This window comes from Mytilus trossulus, unplaced genomic scaffold (genome assembly GCF_036588685.1).
Source record: "Mytilus trossulus isolate FHL-02 unplaced genomic scaffold, PNRI_Mtr1.1.1.hap1 h1tg000103l__unscaffolded, whole genome shotgun sequence".
Classification (NCBI taxonomy): domain Eukaryota; kingdom Metazoa; phylum Mollusca; class Bivalvia; order Mytilida; family Mytilidae; genus Mytilus; species Mytilus trossulus.
The window spans coordinates 925,775-940,069 of record NW_026963296.1 but is presented as its reverse complement, the minus strand read 5'-3'; the positions used below and the strand labels follow the sequence as shown (position 1 = coordinate 940,069).

The window sequence follows — 14,295 nt, the reverse complement described above, 5'->3', positions numbered from 1 at the left end:
ATTCATGATAATTGTTCAGTAGAAAAACATTAAATAAATAGTAACGATATAAATCTTTAAAACAAAAGTATAATAAAAGACAGTTATACAATTGTAAACAAGAATATGTCCATAGTACACGGATACCTCACTTGATCTATCGTGTTTATACTGAGTGTACCATGAAATTGGGGTAGAAACTTTAATTTGGAATTAAAATTAGAAGGATCATATCAATAGGAACATATGTACAAAGTTCTAAGTTGATTGTACTTCAACTTCAACAAAAACTACCTTGACCTAAGACCTTAACGAGCCTTTTTAGGATAGGCGAACGAACGGATGAACGGACGCATAGGCCGGACAAAAGACATAAAGCCCCTAGGTCTGGCTTAAAAAAATCATTCTTATACTGCTAATGATAAAACTTCACTATACAAAAAAATTGAGGTTGCTCAATACCAAGGATAAACACTGGTGCTACAAAATAGGTATAGATTGAACAGTTTCTAATCTACAAATGTCACCATTCGTGCAATATTCCTTTAGTAAGCTGAACAAAACGTGATACCTACTCTTAAACGTAAATTTTAATTATCTCAGTTTGAGAGAAAGTAATAAAAACCCGTATTGATATAACGGTTAGGGGAGAAATGTCAAACTTAAATGTATGCTCTTTCCTAACTCTTTTTCCTAAATATACATGTAATATGAACGATGTGAATTTGTACATCAATTAAATAATCATACCTTTACGTACTCAGATTTCAAAATCAAAGGATAAAACACATGTGATAAGCTAAATATTAGCAAATAGAATTAAACAGTAATTGAAAACGTTCAAGTACAAATTGTCATGTTAAAAGCCCCAGTCGTACTTCCAAATGTATACTGACCATACATTGTACACACGTCAGCTGTTACTTGACCAGTTACTTGACCAGTGTAAGATACATTATGAGAAGTATACGCTTTCACAAAATTGATATCTTTAGACAATGGATTCAAAGATCCGTCAATAGTGAAAGTGCCAACACTATCGGATCCTCCTCCGGTTATGGAATTTCGGTCAAACTGTATAGACATCGACCAGGAGTATTGAACACCATTATGTACGTAGTATCCAGGCCATACCCCATCTCTGCCATAGGACTGCAAAACAAATAATAATGGTCCAGTGAATTGGTCAAATATATAAACGTATTACATTTACATAGATCTATTCATAAAATATTGAAGCTTTGATGTAGGTTTATATAACGATTTGATCCCAGTGATAAATTTGATATGTGCCTTTTTGTGCTTCATTGTCTAATATTTGTTTGTTTTTATTGTGATTAAGATTATAACACAATGATGACTGCTGTACCCCTAATTTTGACTTTTAAACCCATTATGTCTGTTTGTTTTGTTCACGCATCGTTGTCAATATAATGGAATTTGATGCGACTGTCATACAAGTGAGAGGTTAAGCGCTATAAAACCAGGTTTAATCCACCATTTTTTACTTAAGAAAATGCCTGTACCAAGTCAGGAATATGACAGTTGTTATCCATTCGTTTGATCTGTTTTAGCTTTTGATTTTGCCATTTGAATAGGGACTTTCCGTTTTGATTTTTCCTCGGAGTTCAGTATTTTTTTTGATTTTTACTTTTTATGATATTTAAAAAGCTATTTTTGGCAATTACCGATTTGCTATTTTGGCAAATGGACCATTGATTTGTGAATCTTCTTTTTTGTTTTAAACAACGTTTGTATTCTATTCATGCTTTGCAGGCCCTGGAGTAAAGATGACGACATCTCTAAAACATCCATTACAGATTTTGGATGTACTTTTAACCAGTTCTGATCATTCATGATGTATGTCGTTGTGATTTTTGAAATATTATGTACGTAACCTCAGGTTTAGTTGAAATCCTCGTGTTTGGCTACTTCATCGGATAGAATGTTTGAGTTTGCTTAACATGATAAGAGAATCATTGCACTGCATAGTTATTTTATCTCATTATGTCTGTTTGTTTTGTTCACGCATCGTTGTCAATATAATGGAATTTGATGCGACTGTCATACAAGTGAGAGGTTTAGCGCTATAAAACCAGGTTTAATCCACCATTTTTTACTTAAGAAAATGCCTGTACCAAGTCAGGAATATGACAGTTGTTATCCATTCGTTTGATCTGTTTTAGCTTTTGATTTTGCCATTTGAATAGGGACTTTCCGTTTTGATTTTTCCTCGGAGTTCAGTATTTTTTTTGATTTTTACTTTTTATGATATTTAAAAAGCTATTTTTGGCAATTACCGATTTGCTATTTTGGCAAATGGACCATTGATTTGTGAATCTTCTTTTTTGTTTTAAACAACGTTTGTATTCTATTCATGCTTTGCAGGCCCTGGAGTAAAGATGACGACATCTCTAAAACATCCATTACAGATTTTGGATGTACTTTTAACCAGTTCTGATCATTCATGATGTATGTCGTTGTGATTTTTGAAATATTATGTACGTAACCTCAGGTTTAGTTGAAATCCTCGTGTTTGGCTACTTCATCGGATAGAATGTTTGAGTTTGCTTAACATGATAAGAGAATCATTGCACTGCATAGTTATTTTATCTCATTATGTCTGTTTGTTTTGATCACGCATCGTTGTCAATATAATGGAATTTGATGCGACTGTCATACAAGTGAGAGGTTTAGCGCTATAAAACCAGGTTTAATCCACCATGTTTTACTTAAGAAAATGCCTGTACCAAGTCAGGAATATGACAGTTGTTATCCATTCGTTTGATCTGTTTTAGCTTTTGATTTTGCCATTTGAATAGGGACTTTCCGTTTTGATTTTTCCTCGGAGTTCAGTATTTTTTTTGATTTTTACTTTTTATGATATTTAAAAAGCTATTTTTCATAAAAAATCTGTTAAACCGCCGATACATCACTTTCAATTCATCATGCTTTGCATTGGCAAAATCCATTTTTGTCCGGTATGGAACCAGTCTACGATTGACAAAGGGAAGTAATTTGTTTAAAAAGTGTGTAATAAAAGAATCAAATCGGTAATTGGCAAATGGACCATTGATTTGTGAATCTTCTTTTTTGTTTTAAACAACGTTTGTATTCTATTCATGCTTTGCAGGCCCTGGAGTAAAGATGACGACATCTCTAAAACATCCATTACAGATTTTGGATGTACTTTTAACCAGTTCTGATCATTCATGATGTATGTCGTTGTGATTTTTGAAATATTATGTACGTAACCTCAGGTTTAGTTGAAATCCTCGAGTTTGGCTTCTTCATCGGATAGAATGTTTGAGTTTGCTTAACATGATAAGAGAATCATTGCACTGCATAGTTATTTTATCTCATGCTTTTTTTCAGGTTCCCGTTACTTATATTTTCCTATTTCAATAGATGCTACCCTTGAGGCAAGTGAGGCAATTGCCTCACTAAAATTTCGACCCTAATTATTTTTTTTATACATATATATCAATATAATAGTCATTTGTTGTTCTGTCTCAACCTTAATTTCTATATAACTTGTCATCATTCTTTTTAAACTATTCTTCCTGGATATAACTCAGCATCTCAACGGGTGATGTTTCTCGGTAAGATTAACCTAGTAATGATAATCATCATGGATCTCTAGTTAAAAACAGGCTTTTGCAGAAAAGGAAAAGAAGAAATAATTCTAGTAAACTATTTTGTTTGTGAACAGAGTTAGAGTATTGCATATAACTTTATTAGAACAATCCAAAAACGATAAGTAGACTGGCTAATCAAGTACTGGTCTTCGGAAGGGGCAGTCTGCGTATTCATTTCCCCGTTTAAACAACTTTTGACAATTCAAGTCATCGCAAGGGGGCAGTCCTGTCTGCGTATTCATTTCCCCGTTTAAACAACTTTTGACAATTCAAGTCATCGCAAGGGGGTAGTCCTGTCTGCGTATTCATTTCACGAACTTTAATCTTTCTCTTTACAGGTAAATAAAATATAAATAATATGAAACATGCATGGATTAGTTTCTATCCATGTTTCTTTAACCTTAAAAATTGAAAGAATATCCCATATTCCAATTTGATATTATTGAGGAATGGTAGAACCTTTAACACAGGATTTTGTCTTTTAATACTTATTCGGGTCTACGAAATTTCGTTTCTTTATATTCGGGGATTCAGAATCGGACACGCCATACCCCTAACCCCTAAATTTATAGATTCTGGAACTAAAATACCACCAACTATTTCCAGAAATAATTTGAAATTATGGACCTACATGTAAACGTCAAAAACTCCATTCCAATTCCCCTGTACCCATATCATATATACTTACTCTATAGATAGAATCATATACATGTATCTTATCTCATTCTAACCCTAGTTTGTCTACTCTTTGTCAGCATAAAAGCGAGTTTAATATTTTGTAACTGCAACTGTTTGATGGTGCTTACAGGAAAGCTTAATTCCCTTTTGTAAACAAAACTGTTACTACCGATGCTGCTACCAAATTGCTGATGGAGAAGGAATTGGAAGAAGACATTGATCATTGTGTTGATGATAATGACTATTTATGTGCTTCCTTTAGAAACACAGACTCCCCTGAAACGACTGAAAACTTGGAAAAGAGTATGCATGAGTGGCGAAAGATTGTGCGGGCTTGCCATGTTCATCGCGATAAGGATATCAGCAGACCAAATTATGATTCTGAAACGATTTGACTGACCGGCCATAGAAAAATTTGGCAAACTCTACTGAATCGATGTTTGTTCTATGTTCTGGCAGCAGACTCAAATCAGTGATATTTGGATGATTATCTTACATATAAATTTAAATAAAGTTGTTAACTGAAATTTGGTGTAAGTAAAAGTCTTAAAATATAAAAAAAAATATATAAAAAGTGTCCAAATTCAAAACATTATCAAACTCTCTAAAAATGCCTAGAATGCAGGATTTTGCACCATTCATTTCATAACCTCCAAAAAAAATATTTCCCCTCGCTTCGCTCGGCTCAATTATTTTGTCTCACTAAAATGAGATGCCTAGCTACGGCCTTGAACCAGTCTGGTCACGTAGATCAATCCATAGTTCAAATTTAAAAAGTATTTCAGCCATTAGCAAATTAGCAAGGTTTCTGAAATTGACAAACAACTGATTCCTGTTCATGTTTTGCCTTTATCTAACTTTATCGTTTTGGTGGTTATCAGCAATTTGTGAACACGTTTTGAATTGTCAAAAATATTTGTCTCAAGCTTCATTGTCGCTTCCGGTGCAATAAATATGAACAATTATTATTGTTTCGATTATATTATTAAGTCTGCAATAATATTTACACACATCTATAATTAATACCTTGTCAAAGCAACATACAGCATTTGAACTATAACTGCAGCCGCCAGTGCTATGGGCTCCATCACAACTATCAAGCTTGTCACAGGTTCCTCCACCCAATGAACATTCCGATATGAATCCTGAAATATGACAGATAGAAAAATAACAATGAAACAATAAAAATCAGTTTGTTAGACAAGAACAATCAGGGGGAGTCACAGTCAGTAGTTAACCAAAAAGTACACAGAAAATATAGATTGAGTATCTCAAGTTAATTAGGCGAAGGTAAGCCGACGACCCAGGGTAATTTAAGTCAGTCCATTCCACTGCCGAGTTACTTTGTTTGTATTTACGGTGCCTTGAAAAGTGAAACAATAATAGAAATAATATTTGTTGATAAGTCTTGTATCAATACATTGCGTTTTTATATAAATATATGGTATGCGTAAATGAACCAATAAATATATGGTATGCGTAAATGAAACAACAACCAGAGACAAATATCACGAAGACATCTAAAGTGTAGCTTAAAGTTTTCCACAATATTCTTAGTTCTTATGAATACTAATAGTTGAAATAAAAATATTTATAGATTTAGATCTTCCTATATCAGCAATCTTCTACTGTTGCCTATTAATTATAATTCAACTATAATATTTATTGAAGAAGAGGGACGACATTAAATCTTTAGAAATCAGTCTCATCCTTTATGCACTCATTGCACGTTATTAAATCATTTACAATAAATTCAACCAGGCTGCATTCAAACTTGCTTTTCTTTTTCGGACTTCGCACGAATAACATTTTGTTGTTATTCATGTTATTAACAAAAGATTGTTGTATAAATTATGTCATAAAAGAGAGGCGAATCAAATAATCTTTATATCAAAAGCCCATCAAAGATACCAGGCTTTTGGTTTTGTATGCCAAACGCGAGTTATGTTTACAAAAGACTCATCAGTGCCGCTCGAATAAAAAAAAATAAAAGGCTTTATATATACAAAGTTGCTGAGCATTGAGAACCAACAATTTCCAAAGATTTTGCCAAAAACAGCCAAGGTGATATATTCTTTGTATAAAACATTTCATATACTCATCTTCTATAAGACAACAACCATTATAGTGTTTTAAGTTTTCCTTTCGATGATAATTAAATTCGGATATTTATTGACAAATTATCAGTATCACTGTACTTTTCATTTAAAATACTTAAATTGTATCTAGTTCAATTAAAGTGACCTTTTGGTATCAGAGTAACGTCAAAACTTCACGCCGGATGAATATTGTTGGACAAAACACATTAGATTTTTCTTATTTGTATCCTTTTCAAATAATCTGTATACAAGTACATTCAAATTCAGATATGACGTACGAAAAACGAGGTACCTTACTATGGACAAGCATATTCATACGCTGCGTGGAAACACTAGATTTCTTTGATATCTGAAGCAGATAAACCAACGCAAAATGGCCAAACTCAAGTTCAAATCAGTATCAAAAAGTTGTTATTTCTATAATACTAAAATGAATATGGGGACTTTGATTTTGTATAGGATAGTTCAACCACGCATAAGTGTTAATTTGACTTTGTATAGGTTAGGTCAATCACGTACCTGTGAGAATTTGACTTTGTATAGGTTAGGTCAACCACGTACATGTGAGAATTTGACTTTGTATAGGTTAGGTCAACCACGTTTAAGTGAGAATTTGACTCTGTATAGGTTAGTTCCACCACGTTTAAGTGAGAATTTGACTCTGTATAGGTTAGGTCAACCACGTTTAAGTGAGAATTTGACTTTGTATAGGTTAGGTCAACCACGAATTAGTGTGAATTTGACTCTGTATAGGTTAGTTCCACCACGTTTAAGTGAGAATTTGACTCTGTATAGGTTAGGTCAACCACGTTTAAGTGAGAATTTGACTTTGTATAGGTTAGGTCAACCACGTATAAGTGAGAATTTGACTTTGTGTAGGTTAGGTCAACCACGAATTAGTGTGAATTTGACTTTGTATAGGTTAGTTCAACCACGTTAAAGTGAGAATTTGACTTTGTATAGGTCAGGTCAACCACGTCTTAGTGAGAATTTGACTCTGTATAGGTTAGTTCAACCACGTTCTAGTGAGAATTTGACTTTGTATAGGATAGTTCAACCACGCATAAGTGTTAATTTGACTTTGTATAGGTTAGTTCAACCACGTATAAATGAGAATTGACTGTGTATAGGTTAGGTCAATCACGTATGAGTGAGAATTTGACTTTGTATAGGTTAGGTCAACCACGTATTAGTGAGAATTAGACTTTGTATAGGTTAGGTCAACCACGTATTAGTGAGAATTTGACTTTGTATAGGTTAGGTTAACCACGTATTAGTGAGAATTGGACTGTGTATAGGTTAGGTCAACCACGTGCACGTATTAGTGATAATTTGACTTTGTATAGGTTAGGTCAACCACGTATTACTGAGAATTTGACTTTGTATAGGTTAGTTAAACGACGTTTAAGTGATAATTTGACTTTGTATAGGTTAGGTCAACCACGTATTACTGAGAATTTGACTTTGTATAGGTTAGTTAAACGACGTTTAAGTGTGAATTTGACTGTGTATAGGTTAGGTCAACCACGTATTAGTGGGAATTTGACTTTGTATAGGTTAGGTCAACCACGCATTAGTGTGTCTTTGACTTTGTATAGGTTAGTTAAACCACGTTTTAGTGAGAATTTGACTGTGTATAGGTTAGGTCAACCACGTATTAGTGTGAATTTGACTGTGTATATGTTATGTCAACCACGTATTAGTGAGAATTTGACTTTGTATAGGTTAGGTCAACCACGAATTAGTGTGAATTTGACATTTTATAGGTTAGTTCAACCACGCATTAGTGAGATTTGATATCGGTAATACAATTCAATACCACAACAGAGATACATAATGGACAAGCACATTCATACATCTCATGAACTTCATATTAATGAAAATACCGAAAGTAGAATGTATGCTTCATATCTTGACCATTACCCCGATAAAGACACATATGGACGACTTCAAACTAGAATCTATCACAAACGTGATGATTTCATATTTCCAACTGTCAAATTCCCATTTCTCAGCAGTAACATAAGCAAAAATTCATCGTATGTAGTTTGCATATATCAGTTAATACGTTACAATAAAATTGAGTATGGAAATGGGGAATGTGTCAAAGAGACAACAACCCGACCAAATAAAAAAAACAACAGCAGAGGGTCACCAACAGGTCTTCAATGTAGCGAGAAAGTCCCGCACCCGGAGGCGTATGCTTAGCTTGTATGCTCAGACTATATGGACTTTGTTACCAATGGTAACATCCTTATACGAAAACTGCTCCAACATAGTTATGAGGAAGAACGACTGCAATTGACAATCCATAATCATAACTGTCACTGTTTATATTTGGTTGACCAAGATGACATGTCGCTGTCTCAACTTAGAAGGACATGCTTGTCTAAGATATTTAGAAATCAGTTTAGTAATGTGATCTGTATTTTTGACCGATTGTGAAATTTTGACTGAGTATGAATAGCGGGTGATAATACACATGAGAAGACGCTCACCCTGTCGACCCCCTAGGTATGGCTTCTTTTTGGGTGAATACGATTTCCTCAGTGTTTGTTTGTTATTTTGAGTTTTCTCTTCTTGATCAATAAACGAGATTTAAACATTGATAAACTAAATTAGCCTTCATTTATATGCAAAACAAATTGTAAACGTATTTGATCAATTATTAAAACTAATTTGAATTATTGCGTATATTTAACCATGTACGCAATATCCAATTCGTAACTATTAGTTAGAACATTTTTACTATAAAATATAATTTGTATAATTAGACAAATCAATACCATAACAAAGATACACGATAGTATTATTATTGTACGTAGGAAATATCTGAAATATTCATAGATGTTTTATATGTTCTGAAAAATACCATCACATATTGGAAATGGAATCATAATTTAATGCTATACTTTTGCAAATCTCTAACATCGGTGGCTTAACTACCATAGATGATTTAAAACACCGACGTCATGAACAGTGCAGGAGGGTGATATTTGATTCAATCTCCACATTAAATTTCTGCAACACAAAAATCCATTTTATTCGGATGAGGATACTAGGAAAAATTTCCCGACAGCAGCTATACGTTTATACTTTTATGACATGGCCAATTATACACATATTTAGATTCATGCTTGAACACTTGGCTGTTTCAAAATCTAAATGACTGTGGGTAATTTTATTGTTCGTACCCTAAAATGAAAATAACGTCATGTTATTGGTTGATTTTCCATTGTTTAGAACGTTTTCAACCAATCATGACGTTTTGGTGTACACTTTTTAAATATAACCTAGAATTCATTAGATTCTGAAACGGCCAATTATTCACGTATTTAATTCTTGCATAACTTACACCCCATCCTAAATTCTTACTTTGCAATTTTTTGGTGCAACATCTTAACTTCATAGAAACACAAGATTTTGTTTTTGATTTGACAGATACCATGACAGAGATACACAATAGGGTTATAATCCTACAATTATAGCCTAAATATTGTGTATAAATATGTTCAATATTTATGGACTTATAATACTTTCTGATAATATTATCCCCTTTTATATATGCATTTAATTAAAATATTGCATGTGCATTGAGGTCTTGTTTAAATATTTATTTACAGGAAATTTCTTTAGGTGATTTGCTCTTCGAGTGTTAGAAAAGAATAAGAAAAATAAAGTAACAACTAACTCCATAGAGTTCGTATAAGTTAACTATTGTCATTCCATTCTCTGATTTGGGCGGTTAAACTTCAGATCTGATTTTACACACCAACGTCATGAACAGTGCAGGAGGACGACAATTGATTGAATATCCACATTATATATGTGCAACAGAAAAACTATAAGGAACATTTTGTTCGGTTGAGATAGCTAGGAATAGCTTTACTGGTGATTTAGCCAAATAAGAAACGACGATAGTTTATAAATGCTCACAACTTGTAAATCCGTTTTGAATTCGTTCATGTTTAAGTAAATTGGTCACTTCCTTAAAAATATTATATACAGATACTACAGTTCATGACCATGAAACATACATGGTTAGAGGTATAGGGGGAGGGTTGAGATCTCACAAACATGTTTAACCCCGCCGCATTTTTGCGCCTGTCCCAAGTCAGGAGCCTCTGGCCTTTGTTAGTCTTGTATTATTTAAATTTTAGTTTCTTGTGTACAATTTGGAAATTAGTATGGCGTTCATTATCACTGAACTAGTATATATTTGTTTAGGGGCCAGCTGAAGGACGCCTCCAGGTGCGGGAATTTCTCGCTACATTGAAGACCTGTTGGTGACCTTCTGCTGTTGTGTTTTTTTATTTTGGTCGGGTTGTTGTCTCTTTGACACATTCCCCATTTCCATTCTCAATTTTATGTATGAATAAAAATGTTTTGGGTAAATAACAATGAGTCGGTAACTAACGATGAAAATAACCAAAAGACGTCTAGGGGAAAGATAAGTCTTCAACAATATACTGTTGTCTTAAAAATATGTCAAAGTCTTGATCGAGTCTATGAACGCTAAGAATTAAATTTCGAAGACATACCATCATAAAAAAAAAGCCAAAACATCTTATAACTAATATTTGACAAATTTTATGCGTATATACACATATGGTCTGACCATAAATAATAGGACAAATGTTGAAAGTTACTTTTACTGTTAATTGCATAGATACGACCATTTAACATGTCAAAATTTACGAGATTATAAAAACTCAATTTTTAGTCACGTAATCATATTTTAATTCATTGATTAAAGTTAAACATCTTTTGTCAAATTCATCATCAACTTTTTATTACGAAACATAATATCTTAGACATATGGGTCAACATCTGCAATTAATTCTACCTAGGCGGTAATGGTAACGTTTTCCTCAATTGCGCAGTCCATATCGTTTACTTGAATATGTATGGTGGCTCATATGGAAGCTGATACATTTATACATGTCTGGTTAAATTTTCGGGGTGGCAAGTGAGATAACTTTTTTCGCAAATTGCTGAACCCCGGAAGATGGTGAAAAATGTCACTCTCCTCATGAAACAATCCAAAATTCTGATCGTAAAATTCAATAAAACATTTGTCCTTTCTAATAATTTATTGAAGGTCAAATCTACTTATTTTTTTCCCCTTTCATCAGCTCTCTAAAACAGTTCTTATTGTTCATTTATGTCCATTTTTAAAATCACAGCATCCACAATTGTATGGCGGACTAATATTTTTTTTTGATTACGTCATCTGAGTTCCTCATCTCAAGGTCTATTAGGGATCTTGACCCATATAATATAATTTGTATGTATATATCTATATATACAAATCGTCTAAACATCAACCAAACTATGTTAGATCTGTAAATTTGCTTTTGCAAATTTTTTTTTCTTCCCTCGCTGGGATTCGAACCCATGCTACTGAGATATCGTGACACCAAATCGCCTGCACTGTAACCGGCGCGCTAGACCACACGACCACCTGGGCTTCATAAAAATGAAGCTTTCGGTGGCCGGGTGTTACCTTTCCACGTCAGTTTTAATCTAGCGTCGTACTACAGCACATGATATACAAGGCATGAAGATGTTATTTTTACAGATCAGATAAATTATCTACAGTAAAGGATCCTACAAATTAATGTAAGATACAGTCACAGAAATAATAATATGTGTAAGTACGTCTTAACCAGTGACAACTCTTCAACAGATTTATCCATCGGATCACCAGCAGTGATGGTGATACATGGCTGTGTACATTCTGTATATACAACTCGTCTAAACATCAACCAAACATTGTTTGATCTGTGAATTTGCTTTCGCAAATTTTTGTTCTTCCCTCGCCGGGATTCGAACCCATGCTGCTGAGATATCGTGACACCAAATCGCCTGCACTGTAACCGGCGCGCTAGACCACACGACCACTTTGGCTTCTTAAAAATGAAGCTTTTAGTGGCCGGGTGTTAACTTTCCACGTCAGTTTTAATCTAGCGTCGTACTACAGTACATGATATATAAGGCATGAAAATGTTATTTTTACAGATCATCTAAATTATCTATAGTAAAGGATCCTACAAATTAATGTAAAATACAGTCACAGAAATAATTATATTCATAAGTACGTCTGAACCAGTGACAAGTCTACAACAGATTAATCCATCGGATCACCAGCAGTGATGGTGATACATGGCTGTGTACATTCTGTATAAACAACTCGTCTAAACATCAACCCAACAATGTTAGATCTGTAAATTTGCTTTCGCAAATTTTTTGTTCTTCTCTCGCAGTGATTCGAACCCATGCTACTGAGATATCGTGACACCAAATTGCCTGCGCTGTAACCGGCGCGCTAGACCACACGACCACCTGGGCTTCAACTGATGTTCTTACAACCTGCTGAATGCCATTGGCGATTACCAATTAAACTGATCACCAGATGTAACAAAATGGATCTTATTATTAATTTATTAACAGAAAAAAAATAACTTGAGGAAAAGATGGTATACCCCAATCATGAGTTGCAAACACTTGTACACCATATCCGGATTTCGACAATTAATGTCTGTTCAGTGATGTTAGGAATCGAAACGGTAATTGGAAGGCCAAATGATTGCGGTATACCATCTTTTCCGCAAGTTTATTTTTTTTCTGTCGATTTTGGTTCGAAGAACGAACTGTGTATTCTTGCGGTTGAAGTTTGAACTAAAAGCATTTATTAGAAAATAAACATATACAAAATATTCCTGTGGTCCGGCCTGTTAATAATTAAACGATTATATTCTCATAAAGTCGACATACAGTAACAGACCATTTGAGTATACGAATATTGTCCAAATACTAACATGGTAAAGAACATATTCATTGTTAATACAATTTAATGTCTAGAGAAGATTGTCCGTTGTATTTTTTGTGACATATAATAGATAGATAGCATTATAAATAAACTCATAATAGATAGCAGGAATATCATTTTTACGTCAGATGTGCTTTTTGTCTACGAAAGACTCGCCAGTGACGCTCGAATCATAAACGTTTAAAAGGCCCAAAAAAGTACAAAGTTGAAGAGCGCTGAGGGCCAAATATTGGAGTATAAAATCCTTAATATTTCGAAAAAGGTACTGTTTTGTCAACAATTAATTTTCATATGACCTTAACAATGATAATTCATGTCAACACACAAATGTAGACTACTGGGCTGGTGATACGCACGGGAAGGAAATTATCCATCAGTAGTGGCATCGACCCAGTTGGTGTGAATACACTCAGCATAGGTACTAAGGTTAAACTTTTGAAAACACAGAAAATGCGAAGTTACTAGTACATAAATTTATGTAGACTTACGTTCTTGTGAAAGGTAAAATTTCCACCCTTTCGCTGACGATGACATCACAGTATGGGTGAACGAATCTGAGTGTAAAATACACATTCCTGTCAGATTGTGATAGAAGTATGATAAACAACGCGTATTTGATACACATTTTATACCGCATCCTCCTACAAATCTAACATGATAGGCTCCAATGGCGTTCTCTACTTCATACTTATTGTCATATTCAAGTTTATGGTGCGCTGAGATAAATCTTAATCTTAATTCACTTAGTACAGCAACGGACATCATGTGCATACATATAACTATGATAGATATCATAATTCTTGTGTGTACGCAAAGCATTCAAATATGATTGTCTTCAATAGTGTGTGCTTTGAATGCGGATGTGGTTACTATGCGCTGACGTTATACGATGCGTAGTATGTGTTAATTGGTCTGTTTTACCTTGGGAATATTTGAAGCTATGTTTTAACAAAAGATAAAAGCAATATTGAACATAAACCGAAGTGATCGATGTTGTGACGTTTTCAAATGATTAGTGGTAATTCGAGTTATAGATAGAATTACAGATATTGAATGGGAAGATTAAATG

At 33.8% G+C, this 14,295-nt stretch overlaps 1 protein-coding gene across 1 annotated transcript; it reads right to left on the bottom strand.

Annotated features, from left to right (window-relative positions):
• Positions 1-819: 819 nt before the first annotated feature.
• Positions 820-13,988, bottom strand: LOC134699894 (uncharacterized). The gene is made up of 3 exons (XM_063561294.1): positions 13,715-13,988; positions 5,322-5,440; positions 820-1,131 (listed from the first exon to the last, which is right to left on the bottom strand). Exons 1-3 carry the CDS (start codon positions 13,986-13,988, stop codon positions 820-822), a joined length of 705 nt encoding a protein of 234 aa, XP_063417364.1.
• Positions 13,989-14,295: the final 307 nt, after the last annotated feature.

Excerpts from the sequence above, each read along its gene's own strand:
- LOC134699894 (XM_063561294.1), bottom strand. The coding sequence starts at position 13,988 with ATGTCCGTTGCTGTACTAAGTGAATTAAGATTAAGATTTATCTCAGCG. Across the intron at positions 5,441-13,714 it reads ATTTTACCTTTCACAAGAAC|GATTCATATCGGAATGTTCA; the intron begins GTAAGTCTACAT and ends GTCATATTTCAG. Across the intron at positions 1,132-5,321 it reads CTGTATGTTGCTTTGACAAG|TCCTATGGCAGAGATGGGGT; the intron begins GTATTAATTATA and ends TTTGTTTTGCAG.